Genomic DNA, 19,196 nt, shown 5'->3' with positions numbered 1-19,196 from the left:
GAGCGCCCGTGGTCACCGTCGCAACGTACTACGCGAAAATTAGGCAGTCGCACACACTCAGCGTCTCAATCACACGCTGCACACCACCGTGAGTGCTCTCCAGAAGTTCTTTGAGAGTGCCCTTATTACAATCGCAAGCCGAACACCTATGCACCGCTGCAACGGCAGACAAAATTCACGGCGAGAAGAGCGCAGCGAAATGACCGCGCAACAGCTGCCATTTTTTTTTTTAAACCATGACGTCACGTCCGGCAAAAAGAGAGTCGCTTTCTTTGTTTTTTGATGTCTAGTTGGCACATGCGCAGTAGTGCTCGTCCACCGTTCCTGAACGTCAGGTGTCCCCGAGTAGGATAAGTGAGTAAGTACTCAGCACCGTCCTGTGAGCGCATATGCGGACATTTGTGCCGTGCTTGTGCGTGGTTTGCGACCGAAAGTTCCTGCTTGCGGAAATCGCGCTTCTGGGAAAGTGTCCAACACGATGGCGGTGGATGGAAGTGCACGGAAATAAGTGCTCGATGTCGGCTTCGTTCTCACTCGGCAAGCTTGCACCTTCACGACCAGCAGAGCAACCGTTCGTCCGTCGGCATCACTAGCGGCGCACATGCCGACAAACACAGCGGGAACGTCGCCGGCGAACGCTGGGGTCGCGGTGACAGCTACGCAAGACGCGAACTGCTCCACCGACTCGTGCGTCGCCGTAGCCTGCTGCAGCCGAGAGACGCAAGTAAACGTGTCTACCGCTCAGATAGGTACAGTGCGGGGCCGGTGCCTTGTAGTTTTCTACACCGCATCATGTTGCTGAGAATTCTCTTCAACCTTCTCTTGCAGGCACGCAGTGCAGCATACTATCCAGCTCCAGCGAGGGATGTCAAACAGACGGCGCATTTTCAGGTGCGGTATATCCTCTGTGATCTCCACGAAAGCACACTCACATGTACCAAGGTGTTACGTGAATAACCAGACATGACATTACGTACCTGGGCAGTTAAAAGGAAAGTGAAGGAAGCAGAGGTGCCTATGTTGCCGGAATGAATGCAGAGAGAGAGAGAGAGAGAGAGAGAGAGCTCTATATTAGACGAAAGCACAGAGGTTTGCCGGCATGTTCCCGCTTGGGGAGGAGGGAATAAGGCTCTAAAGGTAGCAGGGCGGAAGGGGGAGGGAAAAAAATGAACATGACGCCTTGAGTGGGTGATGTAAAAGTCCACCTGATCTCACAGGTGAGCATATGAAGTTCTAGATTGTCCCTGTGATGTAGATTTTGTGTAGATAAATAAGGCAACCAACTCTTGTCGCTGCGTTGATGCAGAGGGCCAGAGTCCAAGGAGAGCTTTTAAAGATATAGATCCGCAGTGGAGGCACTTTTTGTGCGAGGTGATTTCTTTCCTGCCTGTATGCCGGACACTCTTATCTGTTTCCGGCAATGCACAGTATTCACTATAGGGATTTGCGGTTAGACCAATACGGTGGGGGTAGGAGTTTGTGAGTGCTGCTTTGAGACGCAACCGATGGTACAGAGTTTGAAGACTACGTGGAATCTGCTCTGGTAGCCTCATTCTGAGTCCAGAGTCATATGGTGCAAGAAAGGGTGCCGAGTTTCAGGGAAAGGCCAGAGGCGGTTTTGTTCCTCTAAGGCAAGCTCCTTCGCTGGCGCTGCATCCTCGTGCTTTGTGAAAAGAAAAAAGTTTTCCTTGCATTTCGCAGCTGTAGCCCTCTGCAAGCTGCCTCACCCGCTTTCTCGTTGCCGAGATTGCTGCAGTGTGCAGGCATCCATTGTAGGGTCACACCGTGCCCGGTGGCGTAGGCTAGGTGGTGCAGGTAGGTGACGTCGCGGGATACGCGCTCGTGAAGGCTGAAGCAGCTGGCACATCATAAGGTTTGCTACGCCACCTTCAAGTCCGTCCATTCTGCTGGTGGCTGATGAAGGATGTAGTGCAGGGCTTGTTTACCTCTTTTGTTACCACGCCTATTCGAATTGATCACCGGTGATCGATGATTTATACTGCCCGTTTCGACATGTTGTAGTTGTTCCTTGTGCACCTAATGCGGCGAGTGGTTAGTCTAGGCACTGCACTTATAGAATCAGTTTAGATTTTCCCGCTCCGGCAACATTGAGATTTTTGATGGCGTTTTTTGCAAGCTGAGGTGCGTGCGTTTTTGAGGAAGGAGGCTTGGCTCCTGCACTTGACAAAAAAAGCATGCCGCTCGTGGTTAGGCTGCGTTACCGTAATTTTTTTTCATCATACGGCTCCTAGCAAGTCAAGTACCAAATACCCCTCAAAATTGGTCAATTTCCCATGGTAACGAAAGAGTTAATTAAGTGCATAAAGCTCAGAAGACGGGGATGAGTTCGATCGTTCAAGGTGGCAGGACAGCGCTTGGCGGGTTGACGAAATGAAGACGCTGGATGAACTACCGTGAGGCGTAGATGAGCCCTCAGTAAAAATATGGGCCATATGTTGATGTCGGGCATTGAATTGGGCAAGCGCGAGTGTTGTAGGAGGCAAATTTGGGGCAGAGTTCTCTTTTGCGTTGAGACTAGCTTTTATGCACAGGGGTGAGAGAGTCCAGAGAGGGAAACAGTACGAGTCAAGAAATTGTTTGTTCGGCGCAACCGAAGCCTCGGGCATATTCGAACTGTTTCCTGCAGCTGAAGGACATCTAAGGGCAAGCAACCAGCCTCCGCGACTGTACCAGCGCGCGAAGTGCCCTAGGCAGGCCGAGACAGGTGTGCAGACAATCATTTCTTGCTGCATCAAGGTGCTGCCTTCTGCTTGTGGTCGACAGCCGCTGTAAAACGGGTAGGCTGTAATGTAGCAAGCCATCGACATAAGCCTTGCAGAGCAGCACCGTCAATCGACAGGCACTGCCCCATTGACTGCCGGCCTGTAACGTGCTCCACTGCGGAAACTCGAGTACGTAGTCTCTGGACCCCAAAGGTCCATGAGAGGTTCGGATCCATAATTATCTCAAGGAATCTGTGGCTACGCACATAATGCAGGCAACAACCCCAAGAGTGAAGGGCATGGACTCATCCGCTTGCGTGTGAATGCCATGGCTACGCTTTCTTCAGGCGAGAGACGGAGAGACCCTTGGGCACAAGGTAGTCAGATATTGAATTCAATATTAACTTGCGCTGCATATTTCGACGAGGGACAGGGGCAGTCAAAAGAAAAAACAAAACAACGGTTCGCAAACTAGCAACTGGCTTATTGAAAGCTGTATGGTTATTTGTAACCATGCAATGGTGAGTGTACATCCATAGATTAAACATGATATCTTCGTGCGCGTGCGCTCATGTGCCATTGGACTTTTCTTCATCATTTTTATCTCGTCTTCTGTGAGGGCTATTGTGGGCATGCTGATACATTTGTCAGGTTCCACAGACAGCATGCTGAAGGCCTCAATCACTTCCCGAACCCTTCGGTCTTTTGAGCGTGATAGCACATTTGCTTGTTTCAGCTTCGGTCTGCATCCGCATTTTGTGCAGTGGGCTGCAAGGTGGCCTGGTGATTGTAGTTGATTGCAAGCATTGTTGGGCTCTCGCAGTCTGTTATTTAAACACCGGCCCGTTGGTCCGATGTGGGATGCGCCGCAGGGAAATGGAATTTTGTAAACAAGTTGTTTACGATAAACCAGTTGCTAGTTTGCTCACCGTCGCTTTGTTTTGTCTTTTCACTGTCCCTGTCCTTCATCCAAGTACGCAGCGCACGTTAATATTTAATTAAAGACCATACCAACTAGCCCCTAAGCAAGCCTTTGTTAGTCAGATATATTTTTTAGTTCTTTCTAGAGCCTCTGTTGGGTCATTGGCAGTCCATAAAGCTGGCAAACAGGAGATCGGAAAAGAGAAGTTTCACGACATCAGCAAAGGCATTGGGTTTCTCCTTGAAGCGACAAGAACCTGTATGAGCAAATATCCGCACCAGGATGAGGCATGTGTACGCCGTGGAAAAGATGAAGTCAGCCACGCAGCAATGGGATGCCAAAAGATCCAGCGAGCTAGAACTGGGGGAAAGCCACCCCTCCTGGGGCACTGGGTTAAAGGGACCCTGAAGCAACCATCAAGTTGATTTAAAATGAACGTCCGACCTTCCCATAGCCACTGGAGCATTGATTCGGGGCCCAACGATGCTTAAGGAGCCATGAAGAGAAAACACGTTTGATTCATTCAAAAGATTGCCTCGTCAGAATCCTGCTGACACCACTTTCAACATAAACTTCACTCAAATAAGCTACATAATTAGGGAAAAAGGGAATGGACATGCGACCCACTCGCTCATTTCCCGCAACAGAACCTATGATGTCACATGTGACAGTTCTGGGATTGACGGAGGGTGGCAAAAGCAAACGCAAATTAGGCAGAGAAGAGAAAACCGAACGAGCCTTGCCGAACGAGCCATTTGCGCTTAAATTTAGGGAACATTCTTTTCAAAGCCGTAAGAGAGAGAGGGAAGAAACTGTAATGAGCAAAAATAAATTGTGGGGTGGCTTCCTAGTCTGGAAGTCCATGGGCTGTCCTGGCTCTGTCCGCTCCGTCAACCAAGATCATCTGGTCATCGAGGCTCGAGCTGGACAACATGCTCTCCCACTGCTCACGGAAAGGGTTGGGAATGGGGAGAAAAGACGAATTCAAACAAACACGTTCCCAAAAGCCAGTACGATTAAATCATCTATTCTCAAAGCTGTAAGAATGGTGGGACAAACAGTAGAAGCTACGAAAGCACACGTAAACAGAAGTGCCAATGCCTACTGCTGTTGGTACTGCGTGCACTATGCTTGGTTTATTAGCTGCACAGGACTTTGGGGTGGTCTCAGACTACACTTGCCCATTGACGCCAGGAGCGGTGTCTTCCGTGACCATATTTGTCAAGCGAGCAATATGTTCCCTGAAACGATTATTTACTCCATGAACAAAAACAAGCCAGGTTTATACACGGTCAAAAACAAACCAAAGTTCACGGAGAAAGAAATTCTTGCCCGTGCCAAAGGAAGAAAACGGCGTGCTACGGTATGGTGGCGCCATCTAGGTTCACTAACGGCAAACAAGGCTTCCCAATCGGCTGCAGAGCTATGGTCCCTTTTTCTAGGGACCCTAGAAAGATCAGAGCAGTCAATTTACCGCACGATTTAGCGGGAAAATGAAATTGTTAACTTACATTAATTAATTTCTTTGTGAATAAAGCATCGTTTGCATTCGGACAAGCGCTGGGGGCACTATAAAACAAGAAATGTTTCGAATAACACAAACTTGTATTTCCTCTTCATGGCTCCTTTAATTGCTCAGAAATTGCTGATCAAAGGTGACGCGAACAGCTACAGCAGCTGCTGTTTCTGTCACAACAAACTGGAAGCACATTAAACGCTACCACATACCAAGCACAGTGATGTGGTAGCTGCACCAGTTGTGCCAAATTGTGCCGAAAGGTGAATCCTGTGCCATCCTGCTACGTTCCGGTCAGATATGAGCACTATGCGCCGGGTCTGCGCCAGAAGTTGCCATTCACATTGCCACTTTTGCATACTGAAACTGAACCATTCGCGAACTGTCGTGGTTGCTTGCAGGCTCGCCGCGAGAGCTGCCTTGCTCATTAGGAGGCACTAGTGATGCTCACCTGACGTTCTGCAATTGTGGATGAGCCCTACTGCGCATGTGCTACGAAGAAAGCGACTTCTTGTTTGCTGGATGGGTGATGTTATGGGTAGAGAAAGATGGCTGTTGTGGCCTGGTTTTTGTCTACGGTTGCAGTGGTCACCATGGGCTTTGTGCATAGGTGCTTGGTTTGCGATTGAGATGAGGTCCTCCCAAACAACTTCTGGAGAGTACTTATGGTGGTGTGCAACGTATGATTGGAATGCTGCGTGTGTTCGGTCGGTCATTACGACGGTGACCATGGGCGTTCTGCATCAGTTCTGCCGCCTCTGTTTGCGATAGTGATGAGCTGCCGGCGAACTTCAACACTGTGTATTATTAGAGCGCCGTGTTGAGGCTGCGTGGCATTTCGTCGCCTACGTGCAGGTGCACGTATGGCTTCGACTTAAACCGCGCTGCTATCGGGGCAAAGTTAGCCAACTGCAAGCGATCGTTTACACGAAACTCCTGTTGCACACCACACGGTCATTGATGGAGAAAATTAACAGGATAAGACTATTGCGACCTGCAAAGATTAATCGTAGGCGTCACTTTGGTTTGTACAACCCCGTGTCTTGTGCTCTCTGGGTGCTGTCATAACCTGCTGAACATTACATTCAGGGAGCCATGGACCTGCATATTATTGTTAAATCACTGGCCAACAGAATATTCTCACCTCAAAGCATTTTACAGACTTGATGCTGTGGTTTGCTTACGTTGGCGGTTATAAAATACACATTTTTATTCTTTGTGCAAATGGTCATCACTTGCCGTCACCCTATCCAATACGCGTACGCCTGCTCTAAAAGCATGCTTACCTGCTACAAAACATAATTTTAGCTCCTCCAAAGGCTGCTCCAAAGTGGCCTGGGTCAATCACATCACTGCAAGCAGTTTGGTCAGTTTTGGTCAAATCAGTCGTGCTATCCTGAACTCCCATGTTTGCAGCTCTGAACCACGGCGAAAGATATCCATTCATGAAACACGCAATCAGTATTGACACTTTGTTGAAGAAAAACATTCTGCCCTTTTGAGGCCCCACAAATGTTGGCGTTGAACCAACTGCTCTTGCGTAGCTCACACGCTTCCCCGGAAAGCCGTACCGGTGCCACAAGTATGGACTGCTAGTGCAATCCCGCGGCAGCCAGTGAAGACGTTACACGATATATCCAGTGGTGGCTGCACCTGTCTTTGCATTTTTCTTATTTCCTATCTTATTTTAAAAAAAGCTATGCATAAGAGTGTGGTATATTCATATTCATGTTCTCGGTGAGCTAATTTATCGATCTAGAGCAGCCTGTATTTTGATTTCAGTGTCACTTTAACTGGTCACCAGTGGGTGTTAGTGCGGTGTGAGTGGAATATTGGCGGGAAAACATGCAGGGAAGTAGTTGATCAAGAGCCGCCACTGCAAGAGGCAGCGCCAAGGCGAAACTGAAGAGAAATACGAGTTGGAGTTTGATGAGAGATACAGGGCAGAGTAGGTGACTAACGTTGGTAAGATGGCACATGTGGGGACCATTACTCATGTTTTCACATCACTTGGTGTAACTAGCCAGTAGGGTGCAACAGACGACAGTGGCGGAGGGGTTTGGTGGCAGCATATTGTTGGCATTATCGTGTGGCTGTCTCCTACACTACTGGGTAACTGCACCCATTCAGTTTTTTCTTGTTGTGTCACTCGCCAAAGCTGCTCCATGTGGTTAACCCTTTTATTCCGCACCTTGCACCGGTATCTGAGTCACCACTGTCAAGCATCTGCCCCAAAGAAAAGTGGTGCAGGATGCCTTGCCCAGCCTTTGAGGGGATTTTGCTGTTGGTTACTGGGCCGTACAGAATGCTTTTTCTTGAGACCATCTGTGTGTCGCTACTTCACTTTTGTGTATTTTGAGCTGCGACAAGTGGTGCTTGTGGCGCTCTTTTAGTTTTCCACCATAACAAACTTGTATCTGCTGTTTTCTTCCCACATACTATCAGACCCCGTGGATCATTGCACTTTCCTCTGCATGAACTGCACATTTCCTTCGGGGCAGCCTGTCAGCATTCCCTCAACAAATGTAAAGAAAGGCGGGAGGCCACTGGTCTGACCTGCTACTACTTCCTTTACTACCGTATTTACTCGCATAATGATTGCACTCACATAATGATTGCACCCCTTAAGTTTGTCGTGAAAGTTTGACTTTTTTTATTTCCCGCGCAATGAACTCACCCTGCTAGCCGCAGTAATATGTCATGTGTACCAAGTCTGGCTGATGATGGTTGTGCGTATCTCTGTTTCCTTACCTTTGAAAGAGGACGTGGCTACGTTATGGTGGCAGACTTGCCAGTATTAGCGATATTGGCAAGCATGCGTTCAATATTGATGGGGAAGAAGCTCTCACTAAATGCACTCAATGTACTTACTAGACAGAGAAACACATGCGCTGAGGTTGCTCCATCGGCAGCCATGTCTGTTTTGATGTCCCGCACTGGGACAGTGGCAGCCACTTATTATTGGTCGAACTGTTGTCACCTCGCAGCAGACTAATTCCGGCGCATTCTGTAATTCATGAAAACACTGCATTTTGTGTCACATTGCAAAGCGGCTGGCGGCGTTGTGCGGAGTTTTTATGATGCTTTTATTTATTATTTTTGTTATGTTCATGAGAGCTATCTTAAAAATACTGACCCACAATTTGCTCGCGTTTCCTGTGATCAAAATATTTTTGCAAAAAATTTATCCTGAACACACCCCTAAATTTGCTTCAATTTTTTTGAAAAAAGAAGTGCGATCATTACGCAAGTAAATACGGTACTTCGTCTTCTTCTACCCCCCCCACCCCCATGACTGTGCTTGCCCGGTTCCCTCAACCTCCTTTTCTACGTCCTCCCACATATTCGTCTCTCAACATCCTCCCCCCTGATAATATTCAGGCCGCATGTGCAGAAATTGTAGTCTCCCACTGTGCCTAGGCGTCCTGATAATTCACATCAATTTCCACTGCAAAGCCCGTGCTGTTGCTAAGGTCAACCAGTCCCATAGCTGCTTTCTTGGCCGACCCACCAGCTTGTGTGGATGAAGCTTGAAGACCTTTTTGAGTAGCTCTTTCCACGGTCTGTTACATACTTGGGGAAGATTCGTTGATTGCCTTGTCTCGCGGCTGGAGTTAGCTCTTCATTTTTGGAGTACCTCTTTGATGACAAGGGCTGTTCTGAAAGTGAATGTTTTTTCATCTCGAGACTTTCTCCTTGATGGATGACCCTCCTTCTGGAATCTTGGTGATGCCTTTGTGTGACAACAGCCTCCGGAGTCCAACATGCAATCATGTGCAAGGCTTACCTTGGCTCTCTTGCTGGAATGGAATAGCACCTCATCTGCTTGAGTCATACTTAGATTCCTTTTTTTCTTTCTTTCCTTTTGCGCTCCTAGAGGGGCTGTATTTTGGCACCCTTGTGGTAGCCTTCTTGCTGCATTGCAGTAGAAGTGCGGTTGTCGTCGATGAGTCTATTATGCCAGACGATTGAATAGAATTTGCATTTTCACGTTGAGCAACCGTAACGTTTCTAATGTTTCTGGGTCAAACTTTGTGGTGCTGTCTGGGGACTTGACTAAATCGACATTGGTGCTGTGTTGTTCACTCCCTTCATCCCAACAGTCATGCAACCTTTCCAGCTTGTCAAGTCCTCTCAGCTGCTCAACAGTGTCCTTCCGTGAGACACACGAGATCTCATTGCATTCGTACGTTTTCTTGTGTCCTCTAGATTGCTCAGCTGATTCCTTAGTGGTTGGTTCAGACGTTTCATTTTGGGGAAAAGAAAGTGCTTCCACTGTCGCGTCCCGCGCGTTTAGAGAGGTCTGGGGCCGGACAGAGGATCTACGGTGTGATGTAAGTTGAGAAGTGAACTTCTAGCCCGAGCAGTCTTGTTTGCGAGAGCAAAAGGGTTCAGTTGAAGAGTGTGTACAACCAGCTGGCGGTCTTTAAGTTGAGGCACTGCATTTTTCTGACCATGGTGCAACACTGTAGGCAGCATTGACCAGATGATTCACCTTGTTGTCCTTGTCGTTTACACAGCAGCTGCATCGTTGGTGCGTGTCTCGTTCACGTGAAGCATGACATGTGTCACTCTGTGATTTGAGGCAAAGTCTGACTGAGATTCGATCATGGGCAGTGCTTCAGCGAAGGTTATGTGAGATGGCTCTGCAGGCATCCTGTCTGTTGATGACTTGCTTGTAGGGTTCGTCCTTGCATCTGCAATCGCCTGTGGCGTTCAAACAGGGATGGCAGTTTGAGGCGCGATGGTGCACTGCCATGTTTCAGTGAAGAGTGCTTGCTGAAGTTACCAATGCGGCCCTTGCAAGTGCATAATCCGCAGTTGTCGGTCTGGCCTCTGCCGCGCACAATGCTTTCCATGGAAAAGAGAGCGAGTCTGGAGGCATTAGCTGGTGATTTGGCTGCTTCGAGCTCCTCCCGCAGTCCCGCACTGATTGGAAGTGCTCACGCAGAATGGCCGGGGTGCTGCCGAGGCCCACTGGTTGTTGACGGGGGTTCTCGACTGAGTGAGACGATCTTGGCCTCAGGCGATTGCAGGATGCATTCTAAGGATGGTTCTAGCAAGATCATCTTAGAATGAAGTTTGGCTGTCCAGCATGTCGATGGCCAGGTAGTTGGGCTGGACAAGTCTTGAGTCTTGAGCGATATGTGGTGCACACTTACTGAAGATTCTGACGGGCTCGGCGTTGGTAGCAAAGAGCCGATCATGCAACCCGAGGAGTTTCACGGTGTTGTTTTCGCCATTCAGCATGCGAGCTTCATTCAGGAGTCTCGTCAGTCCGGCAAAGAAAGAGATGAGGCCCTGCCATTAGTGTGTAGAGAGGAAAGATGTTTCTGCGATGGGATGTCACCACCAAATGTAAAGTACGGATGGCTGAAGGGAAGAGAGGCAGGAGGCTGCCGTTCTGAGCTGCTGCTACTTTTTCGTTTGCTACTTCATTTTCTTCTACACCTGGATATATTAAAAACGCGACAGAAATAAATTGCAACAGGGTTTGTTGGAGCACTTGTTGGTATGTGGTGCTTCTGTGAAAAACAGCGCAGTCGACAGGACAAAACAAGGGAGCCACACAGCAGAGTTGCTGGCAAACTGATTGTCCTTCAGTGTGGCAGGATGATATAGCAAAAAGGTGATATGTTTTGTAAAACATAAATCGGATACAATTCGTTTATTCGTGCCTCACCTTTTCTCCTGCCTCAACGAGCTGTGTGTGTGGTTCCCCTGTTTTTTCTTGTCGTCGACACTGTTCTTAACAGAATGTCAGGGAAGCAGGCTCGGGGTTTCTCCTGGTGTTCAGTATACAGAGTACCAATTTTTCAAAGGAAGTGTAGTTCGAAATATGCCGAGGTTTGTCATGCTGGGGTTCAGTGTAAGTGCATTTTTAACTGTGTTTCGCTTTTTTGGTGCAATCACCATCCACTGTCTGCTTCCATCAGCCTTCTTCCAAGTTCATTAGCCATACACAGGGTGCACTATGTCCTCAGACTTATGTGGAATGAATTAGTGTAGTGTTTGCCACATTCCAGGATCTTCGCTGAAGTTACCTTGAACCTAGCTCACTGTGTGTCCATATGGAGGTTAAATGGCTATGCTTTCCTTTTTTGCCTGTTGCAGAGATCACGGCCGCATTTCTCAGACACGGTGCCTCGTGCGACAGGTGCGGAAAGTTCTTCATTTCGCAGAGCGCAGCAGACGACCACTGGCAACTGGAGCACTGGGGGCAGCCTCAGCAGAGCCACTGCTGTCCTCATTGTCCCTACTCCCACCATATCAAGTGAGTGCAGTTCAATAGCCTCTCTGCTGCTGCTGACAGTCGGGAGGTCCAGGTTCTGTTTCTGAAACCCGAATTCCAGGAAGGCTGCATGGTGAAACGAGGACTCACGCAGGAAGGGAAGCTTCGTCTGAAGTGGAAACGTGCCGTTGATGATTGGGCCAGTGAAGTGGACAGAGGTGCTGTTAAGCAGCAGTTTCATTGGAGTAGTTATCGTATTCTTTGAAAATAGGTTGAGCATGAATATAGGCCAACTGGCTGGAAAAGAAAGAAAAATCTATTACAGGCAAAACCCTGTATTTAGGAGAACGAAGGAAACTTCGAACGAGACACACCATTATGATTTACAAGCTCGGCAAACTCGTCACTCCATGCTGCAAGTGGCCTCATCATCCAAGCTTCACAATCAGTCATCATCGTCCGTTGCTCCTTCGATGTCTTCAACGTGCCAGAGAATGTCATCATTGGTGCCATCAAGTGCATTGGAAATACAGCTCTTCTTGTAGCCTGTTTGGATATCTGTCGGCAGGTCCTCCCACACGTCCTTTATCCATGTAGCCACACCATTAAAGGGAGCCTTGTTGATCTCTGTGGCATCATCTTTCACGGGGCATTCCTTGTAAAGGGCAGCAATGCGGTTCTTAAAAAGGTTTGTTCTGAGCCACATCCAATGGCTGCAGCTGCGACGTCATGCCACCAGGAATGACAGAGACAAGGACATGCCTGCTTCCTGAATGGTTTCATCACCCCAGGGCAAACGTGGCCCCTGAGTAAGTCCAGGATCAGCATTCTGGGAACCTTCAAGCCTGCTCCTGGTCGCTTTAGTCTTAAACCGCTCGTTCACCATCTCCTCGTTGATAAAACCGTTCCCATGGGCACAAATTATTTTGTTCCCTTCAGGGAAGCCTTCTTCTTTTGGGATCATCTTCTGGCAAACCGCAATGCACAGATGGAGCTTCTATTCATCAGCTGTACAGCACAGCATCAAAAGTAGTGAAGCATGTGTGTTCCTGTCATCAGCAAGGGCATATTGCCGCGAACCACGCATTGGGTCTGTTTGTGTATGGTTTGTTTTCACTGCCCGGCCGCGGCCGACTATTATCGGTGTCTCAGGCGAAGCGCGTGTTTCATTCTTCATTTTTAAAATGCCACACAGGTTATCTCATTTGGATAAGGAGAGCGTTTCACCCTAAAGTCACTAGCCTAGAATAATCCTGTTTGATCTACAATGTTTGTGATGTAAATCGGCGGTTCGAGAAACACCCGCGCCGAAAGATAAAAGCCTGCAGAGCAGATGCCGCAGAATTAGATTCGCCGACACTCGCCAACGCACGTCACTTTGTTGACTGCTGCTTCGCCGCCTCTGTATTCTTGGAGTTGTTAGGGGAGCACAATTTCATTTCCAATAAACTTGTTTTCCCTTCAAGACAACTTGTTTCAAGACACGTTGTTTTCAAGACAACTGTGTCCTCTTTGGCTTCGGGACAATATTCTTCGCCTCTTCAGCTATTACTGTGGTCTGGCTTGGCATATCAAAGTTGATTGGCAATTGGTGAGCACTACCCGTATCGCCAAGGATGCAGTCTTCTGGTAGCGGAGTGTACTCACTTATCGCTGGAGCCACACCAGTTCTTGTTCCTCGGGTTCCGCATCAAGCAGCTGCCAGATGATCATTCAACTACAAAGTGGAGTATTCTGCGTCACGTAAACTCGTACACCCAGCCTCGGCTTGCTTTGAAAGTGGAATGTTCATACGTCATACTCCAAACAAAATTCGAGACTTGAAGACAGCAGTTTAACTCGGTACGACTTCACATCGTCAACAACCAAGTCGCCGGGAGGAAGAATGACCAAGTTGGTAACACGAAAACGCATCATCGAATAATCGAGCTATAGTGGCCAAGGAGTTTCTGTTTGTCTCACATTCACGAGGATCCAGGTTTGAATCCTGCTCAGTGCAATATTTAATCCTGTTTTCAACACAGCTTTTTGTTTACTGGCGGTTTCCTGGGAAATGTGACATTCCGAGCATGTGACATTAACTGTTTTTTTTTTATTCTGATGAACATATTCTGGCATTTACTGTATCATCCCTCTGGCATTTTGTGTGTCATGAATGCCATATTATTAGCCGACATAGGTAACTTATGCTTTTGCATTAAAACACCAATTGGCTGTTAAGTTTGTTTTGTTTCTATAAAAAAAAAATCCTGCCACCTTCACAATTGAAATGACAAGACTGACCCAAGCTTATGGTCTTCAATAGCTCTAATTTAGCTTTCGTTAGGTCTGCCCCTTTCTCAAGAGCGCAATCGTTTAAAAGTGATGCTATCATTATGCAAACTAAGTCAAATCAAAGTCCACAATCGAGCGTCATACAGTCCAAAACCCAGACTGCCAAAGTCCGAAGCCATGGTCCACTTTAATTAAATCAGGCAAAGTCCAAAGACAACGGCCATGCTATAAAACCCAAAGGAAATTCTGAGGGCCCCAAATGCGGTTCTAGCACAATTGGACAGACACCAGTTTCAAACGCAGGGGACCCTGGTTCACTTGCGACCATGGGAAGTGTTTTTGTTTTCTTGTTACGTGCACTCCCCACACCTATTCGTCGCCTCCTTGCCATTTTCCCCTCGGACTTATTGGCCTAGCATTTTCCTGCTCCTCACTTTACTGTGCCGAGTTTTGAGCGACGCCAGGCATGGATGCCACTCCAGCTTAAACCGCAGCGCCGTTAAAATTAACTTTGACAGCTTCCCTTTCTGTAAACCAGTTTCAAGGGGGGTGGTTGGTTTGCAGGAAGAGATTTCATTGCATTTTGAACTTTCGCTGAAGTTTCTTCTCAGCATTGCTTGCGCACATTGAGACATCAGGCGTGCACACTAAGACGTCAAGTGCAGTGCTCCCACTCCTGCACCAAATGTGCTAATTTGCGCAAAATGAGCCACCCTGCGCCATCCTGATACAAAAACTACGATTTCGCGAGCAAGTGCGCCAAAATTTGCGTCGCACAAATCGCGTACAGCCTGGTCTCTAGATACGTATAACTAATTCGGCTTGAAAACTCAAACTCCATGGCACCCGTCGTCGCGTTTGCCGCGGCCTACTTCTGCAGTTTGTGTGCCAGAGAAGCGAGTTTGGTTGGTGCCGTTGCTGTACCGCCGATGCAGTTCTCGTCTAGCAAGTCATTGCAGTGCTGGCGCACCGCGGTTGAAAACTTTCCTGCTTGCCGTGGTTTCCAGTGGTTCCCACTATAAACAGTAGATAGCTTTAGGTGGCGTTTATTAAATGTTGGCCCTCTCCGCTCTGAGAGCCAGGAGCGCCGTTTCATGGCATGCAAGACGCGCTCAGCTGGAAGCTCCCGCTTCGCTTGCCGGGCTTGCTAAGTGGACTGTCGCAAGTCGACCGGGTTGTGAAAGACGGCCAGTCTCTCTAATAAAAAAATCTAGTGCATAAAATGAAAAAGTAAAACACAGCGGATTGCCTAAACCGTTCATAAACTGGAAAAGAGACACGAGAGACACATTGTTTTTCCGCTATGCAGGTTTGTCGAAGCCTACCAGTAATCGTTACTGTGTTGCATGGTGCCTTTTATCTGCACCAGAAAGGAACTTAGTACCTTGAAAATTATGTTTTGCTGCAATTTTGCTATTGGGTCGAGTATACTCAGGGGATTTATTTGTTTCAAGCTTGTGGCGACATCTAGCGGCTCTTTGGAAATATGTGGAAAAAAATCCCATTGCCAGGGATGCCAGGTTTGGCTATAAATAGCCAAATTGGGGTATTTCTGGTTGGCGGAAAAATTTTTCATTGGCTATTTGGCTGTTTTTTGGCTATTTGCAGAGCTGATTGTGAAAGCTATTTTAATGCATGTTCGAGCCTGCCAACTGGGAAGCGTTTTCAGTGGCTCCTTCGAAAAGTCTTTTCCTGGCAAGGACAAGACCATGATTCTTCAGCAGTGCTGTTCATTTGTGATCGCATGCGTGAAAAGCACCTTGAAGCGCCTTCCATCCGATCTGACACTGTTAGACGACCTCCACGTCAATTACTGGACAATACTGGTCAATTTTTAGTGTTGAGAGATGCTTTGGATGCATGTAGCAGTTGATGTTTAGTTACTTCAAGGTGCTCCAAAACTGGTATTTAGGTGCTCCAAATTGCTCCAAATCACCGTTCATCAGTGGCACCACTGCAAGTGAGAAGTGATGTCTTGGGTATTTTAGCCTGGTAGAAGTGTGCCTGAATTGTGTGATGGGGAACAGTTTTATTGATGGGCTTCACAAATTAGGAACCGCAAATTATCTTACGGGAAGTACTTTCGTGTTTGTTTAAAGTGCTCGTGAGTGCATGGATCCTTCCAGTGTCTACATTTTCAGCTCTATGCTGTTGTACTCTGAATGTTCTTTGTTTTGTTTCTCCCACAGGAAGCTTGTTGATGAACATGAGAGGACACACACTGGACAGAAGATCTACGCTTGTCGCTTTTGTCAGCAATGCTTCTCTAAAAAAAAGGTGCTAGTTTGTCATGAGAATGTGCACATTGGTGGGAAGCCGCATGCTTGCACTCTTTGTCACAAACGTTTTCGTTCTAGAGGGGGCCTAACATTTCACAAAAGGGCACATGCATCACAGGAGCTCAACACCAGTGAAAAGCCCCATGTGTGCAACATCTGTCAGAAATGCTTCGCTAAGAAGTATTACCTAACTTGTCATGAAAGGATACACACTGGGGAGACACCCTATGCATGCAGCGTTTGTCCGAAACGCTTCAGGGACGGATCTTCTCTGAGATTTCATAAGAGATCACACGCTGGTGAGCAACCCTATGCTTGCAACATTTGCCAAAAACTCTTCTCAAGCTTGTCTTCTTTAACCACTCATAAGAAAATGCACAGTGATCAGAAAGCCCACACATGCACAGTTTGCCAGAAGCGCTACAGTACAAAACATGACCTAACTGCTCATGAGAGTACACACAATGCTGACAAGCCCTATGCGTGCAATGCCTGTGAAAAACGCTTCTCCCAAAAGAAACACCTCAGAAATCATGTACGGATGCACACTGGTGAGGAACCGTACTCCTGCAGCTTTTGCCAGAAGCGCTTCAGGCATAGATCTTCCCTGACCGTGCACGAAAGAATACACACTGGTGAAAAGCCATATACGTGCAATTTCTGCCCCAAAGCATTTGTGGCCACTCGTGACCTGGCCACACATGAGAGGACGCACAGCGGGGAGAAACCGTACTCATGCAACATATGTCAAAAGCGTTTCAGTAAGAAGGCTTCCATGACTCGCCATACCAGAGTTCACACCAGTGAGCAGCCATTTGAATGCAGTGTTTGTAAGAGGCGCTTCGCTTTCCTAAGCAATTTGAGACACCACGAAAGGGTGCACATAGGGGGGGTGCTTTACGCTTGCGATGTCTGCCCAAAAAAGTTTGTGCGACATCAGACACTGCTTATCCACAGGACAGTGCACAGCGGAGAGATGCCACACAAGTGTGGTGTCTGTCAAAAAGGGTTCTCTCATATAAGGTATCTGCAGAGTCACTGGAGATATCACGCTCAAGAACTGAAATTCCAGTGCACAGCGTGCAAGAAGTGCTTTTGTACCAGCCTTGGCTTGAAGCGTCATCAACTCAAGTGCCACCTCTTCAATACTCCTGCACCATCTAAGTGTTGAAAGTGATGTACCAACATGGCTTCCTTGAGTGCTCGTTTAGACAGTGTTCATGTGGATCTTTGAGAACCCTTGAATTTGAAAGCTTGTTTTCAAGGCCTTGGAAGTCCTGGAATTTCTAGAGAACCAAGAAAGTTCTTGAATTTCAGTAATTTTTCTTTAAAAAAGCAACTTGAAGAAGCTACATAAGGACTGAGTTGAGATTTTTGCTAGGTTCATCTTCTCTAGTGAATAAAGATTTGGATTTTACAACATACTGAAAGGGCTTATCCGTGTAGAAATTTCTCATTGTTTCAAGCCCATATTTTATGTTGCACATCTACCGTAGTTATTTTTGACATTTGAGCTGTTCAAGCTTGAGTTACAGCCGTGCCAAGTGTCACTGAGAAATCGGTGCAGCAAAGTGAAGCGGAGTGAAATGTTGAGGCAAGCAGTGTGAGTGGCGAGGAAGCAGGGAGCCAACGAACAGGTGTGGGGGAGGGGGTGCGCCCTCACTAGCCACACAGGAAAGCTCAAAAAATGGTTTGCTGTGGAAGAAATCCTGCGCTCGCCATGTGTGTTGCTTATGGTGTGGAACGAATTGCTACTGAACCAGCTCACCTTCCCCCCACACGTCTACCTGAGGATGCAGCAGTTGAAACTGATGTCCATAGGCTGCGCCTGTTATGTAGAGGAACGTTTGAGGGGAAAGTAAAGGACCTGTGTTGCTTATTGTTCAGTTATGCTACTTTGTTTTTTTTTTGTTCATGGTACGGATGTGAGTTTTGTTGTATTGGATGTGTTTTATCGTGTATTATTGCTGCAAACTTGCCTCTGTCTCTTAATCTTGCTTTCTTTGCCGAAACGTGGGGCTAGCATTATCCCGCATTTGGTTGTGGCTCATTGTAGGTAGGTTCATTGGCCATCGTTTAGTGAATGCATCAATGGTTTTACATTCCTACCTGTGTGCACCACTCCCTAAAGTCAACTCCTCTTGTATGAAGTTCCTCCCTTTTTTATTTTCACCACAGCACCTGGTAGTGATGAATGCTGCAAGGCTTGTACGAGTGCTAAGTTTTCAAGAAGTCGCTTGGAAGTGTTAGTCATGGTTTCTCCTACTGTACATAAATGCTGTTGGCCACTTTCCTTTTAATGAAGGTAGTCTTCTTGGGCTACTTAAACGCAGAAATTTTGGTCTGTCTGTCTGCAACTCGATTCAGCCACCCGGCCAAAGTGAAACAGAAGCTGGGCAATAGTCATACACACCCATAGCAAAATGTTAACGTCTAAGTCCGGTGTCAATGCTCATGTTGAACAAGAACAAAACATCATGCAAATATAAGGCAGAAAGTCAATACGTAAGTAATATTTGCAGTGTTTTTATTAAAAAATTCATGGATGCTTGGTTTTTGCGATACCAAATGAACCACTACATCAACTTCAGCGAACCGTCGCCTGCAGTTGCCAGCGCTACTGTAGCTCTTGGCAGCATTTAAGAAATTAAATTCAAACTCAATGAAAGGTTCCACTAGATAGGTTCCACGGTCGGCTTGGCACGCCCATGCAGTAGGGTAACGTGGTTCTATACACGTAGTAGGGTGCCTCAATTCACGCTCGTCTCCGCCGTACTACAGTGCTGGCATCGGGGGAGCAGTGGAACATGGTATATTTATGCTGACTTGAGCAAACCTCTAGCATGTTATCTTTGGACGAACGAGACGGGAGAGGAACAGCATGAGAGGTGAGCGGGAAAGATAAGGGAGGCATTTAGTTGGAAGGCATGCCAATTGACTATCGTCTGTTGTCGACATTTGCAACGAGACCATTTTTTTCTCTGTATGTTGTGCATTTGGAGAGTGCCTTTGACTATCCCTTGTTTTAATAAAGACGTTGTGCATTTGCCAGTGTGTCATAATTATAGGTGCACAATTGATTGATTAACCTAAATATTGATGCATTGTTTGCAATTGAGTTTTTTAACCCATGAATCGGTTGAACTCACTTTAGGTGAGTAGTGACAGTGAGGCACCGGCCTCACTACTTCGAGAAATAGCACCAGTTAAATATGCCTTCTTGCCACGTCTGTGCCACACAAGGGTCTGT

At 47.3% G+C, this 19,196-nt stretch overlaps 1 protein-coding gene across 1 annotated transcript; it reads left to right on the top strand.

Annotated features, from left to right (window-relative positions):
- Positions 1 to 342: 342 nt before the first annotated feature.
- LOC144138808 (uncharacterized) lies at positions 343 to 18,246 on the top strand. The gene is made up of 4 exons (XM_077671284.1): positions 343 to 749; positions 829 to 891; positions 11,276 to 11,435; positions 15,857 to 18,246. The coding sequence occupies exons 1-4, from the start codon at positions 602 to 604 to the stop codon at positions 17,115 to 17,117; spliced, it is 1,632 nt and encodes a 543-aa protein (XP_077527410.1). The 5' UTR covers positions 343 to 601; the 3' UTR covers positions 17,118 to 18,246.
- Positions 18,247 to 19,196: the final 950 nt, after the last annotated feature.

Source organism: Haemaphysalis longicornis, unplaced genomic scaffold, assembly GCF_048455015.1.
Source record: "Haemaphysalis longicornis isolate Haplotype H1 unplaced genomic scaffold, Haemaphysalis longicornis Haplotype H1 scaffold_5, whole genome shotgun sequence".
Classification (NCBI taxonomy): domain Eukaryota; kingdom Metazoa; phylum Arthropoda; class Arachnida; order Ixodida; family Ixodidae; genus Haemaphysalis; species Haemaphysalis longicornis.
This window is presented reverse-complemented; position numbering and strand designations above follow the sequence as displayed.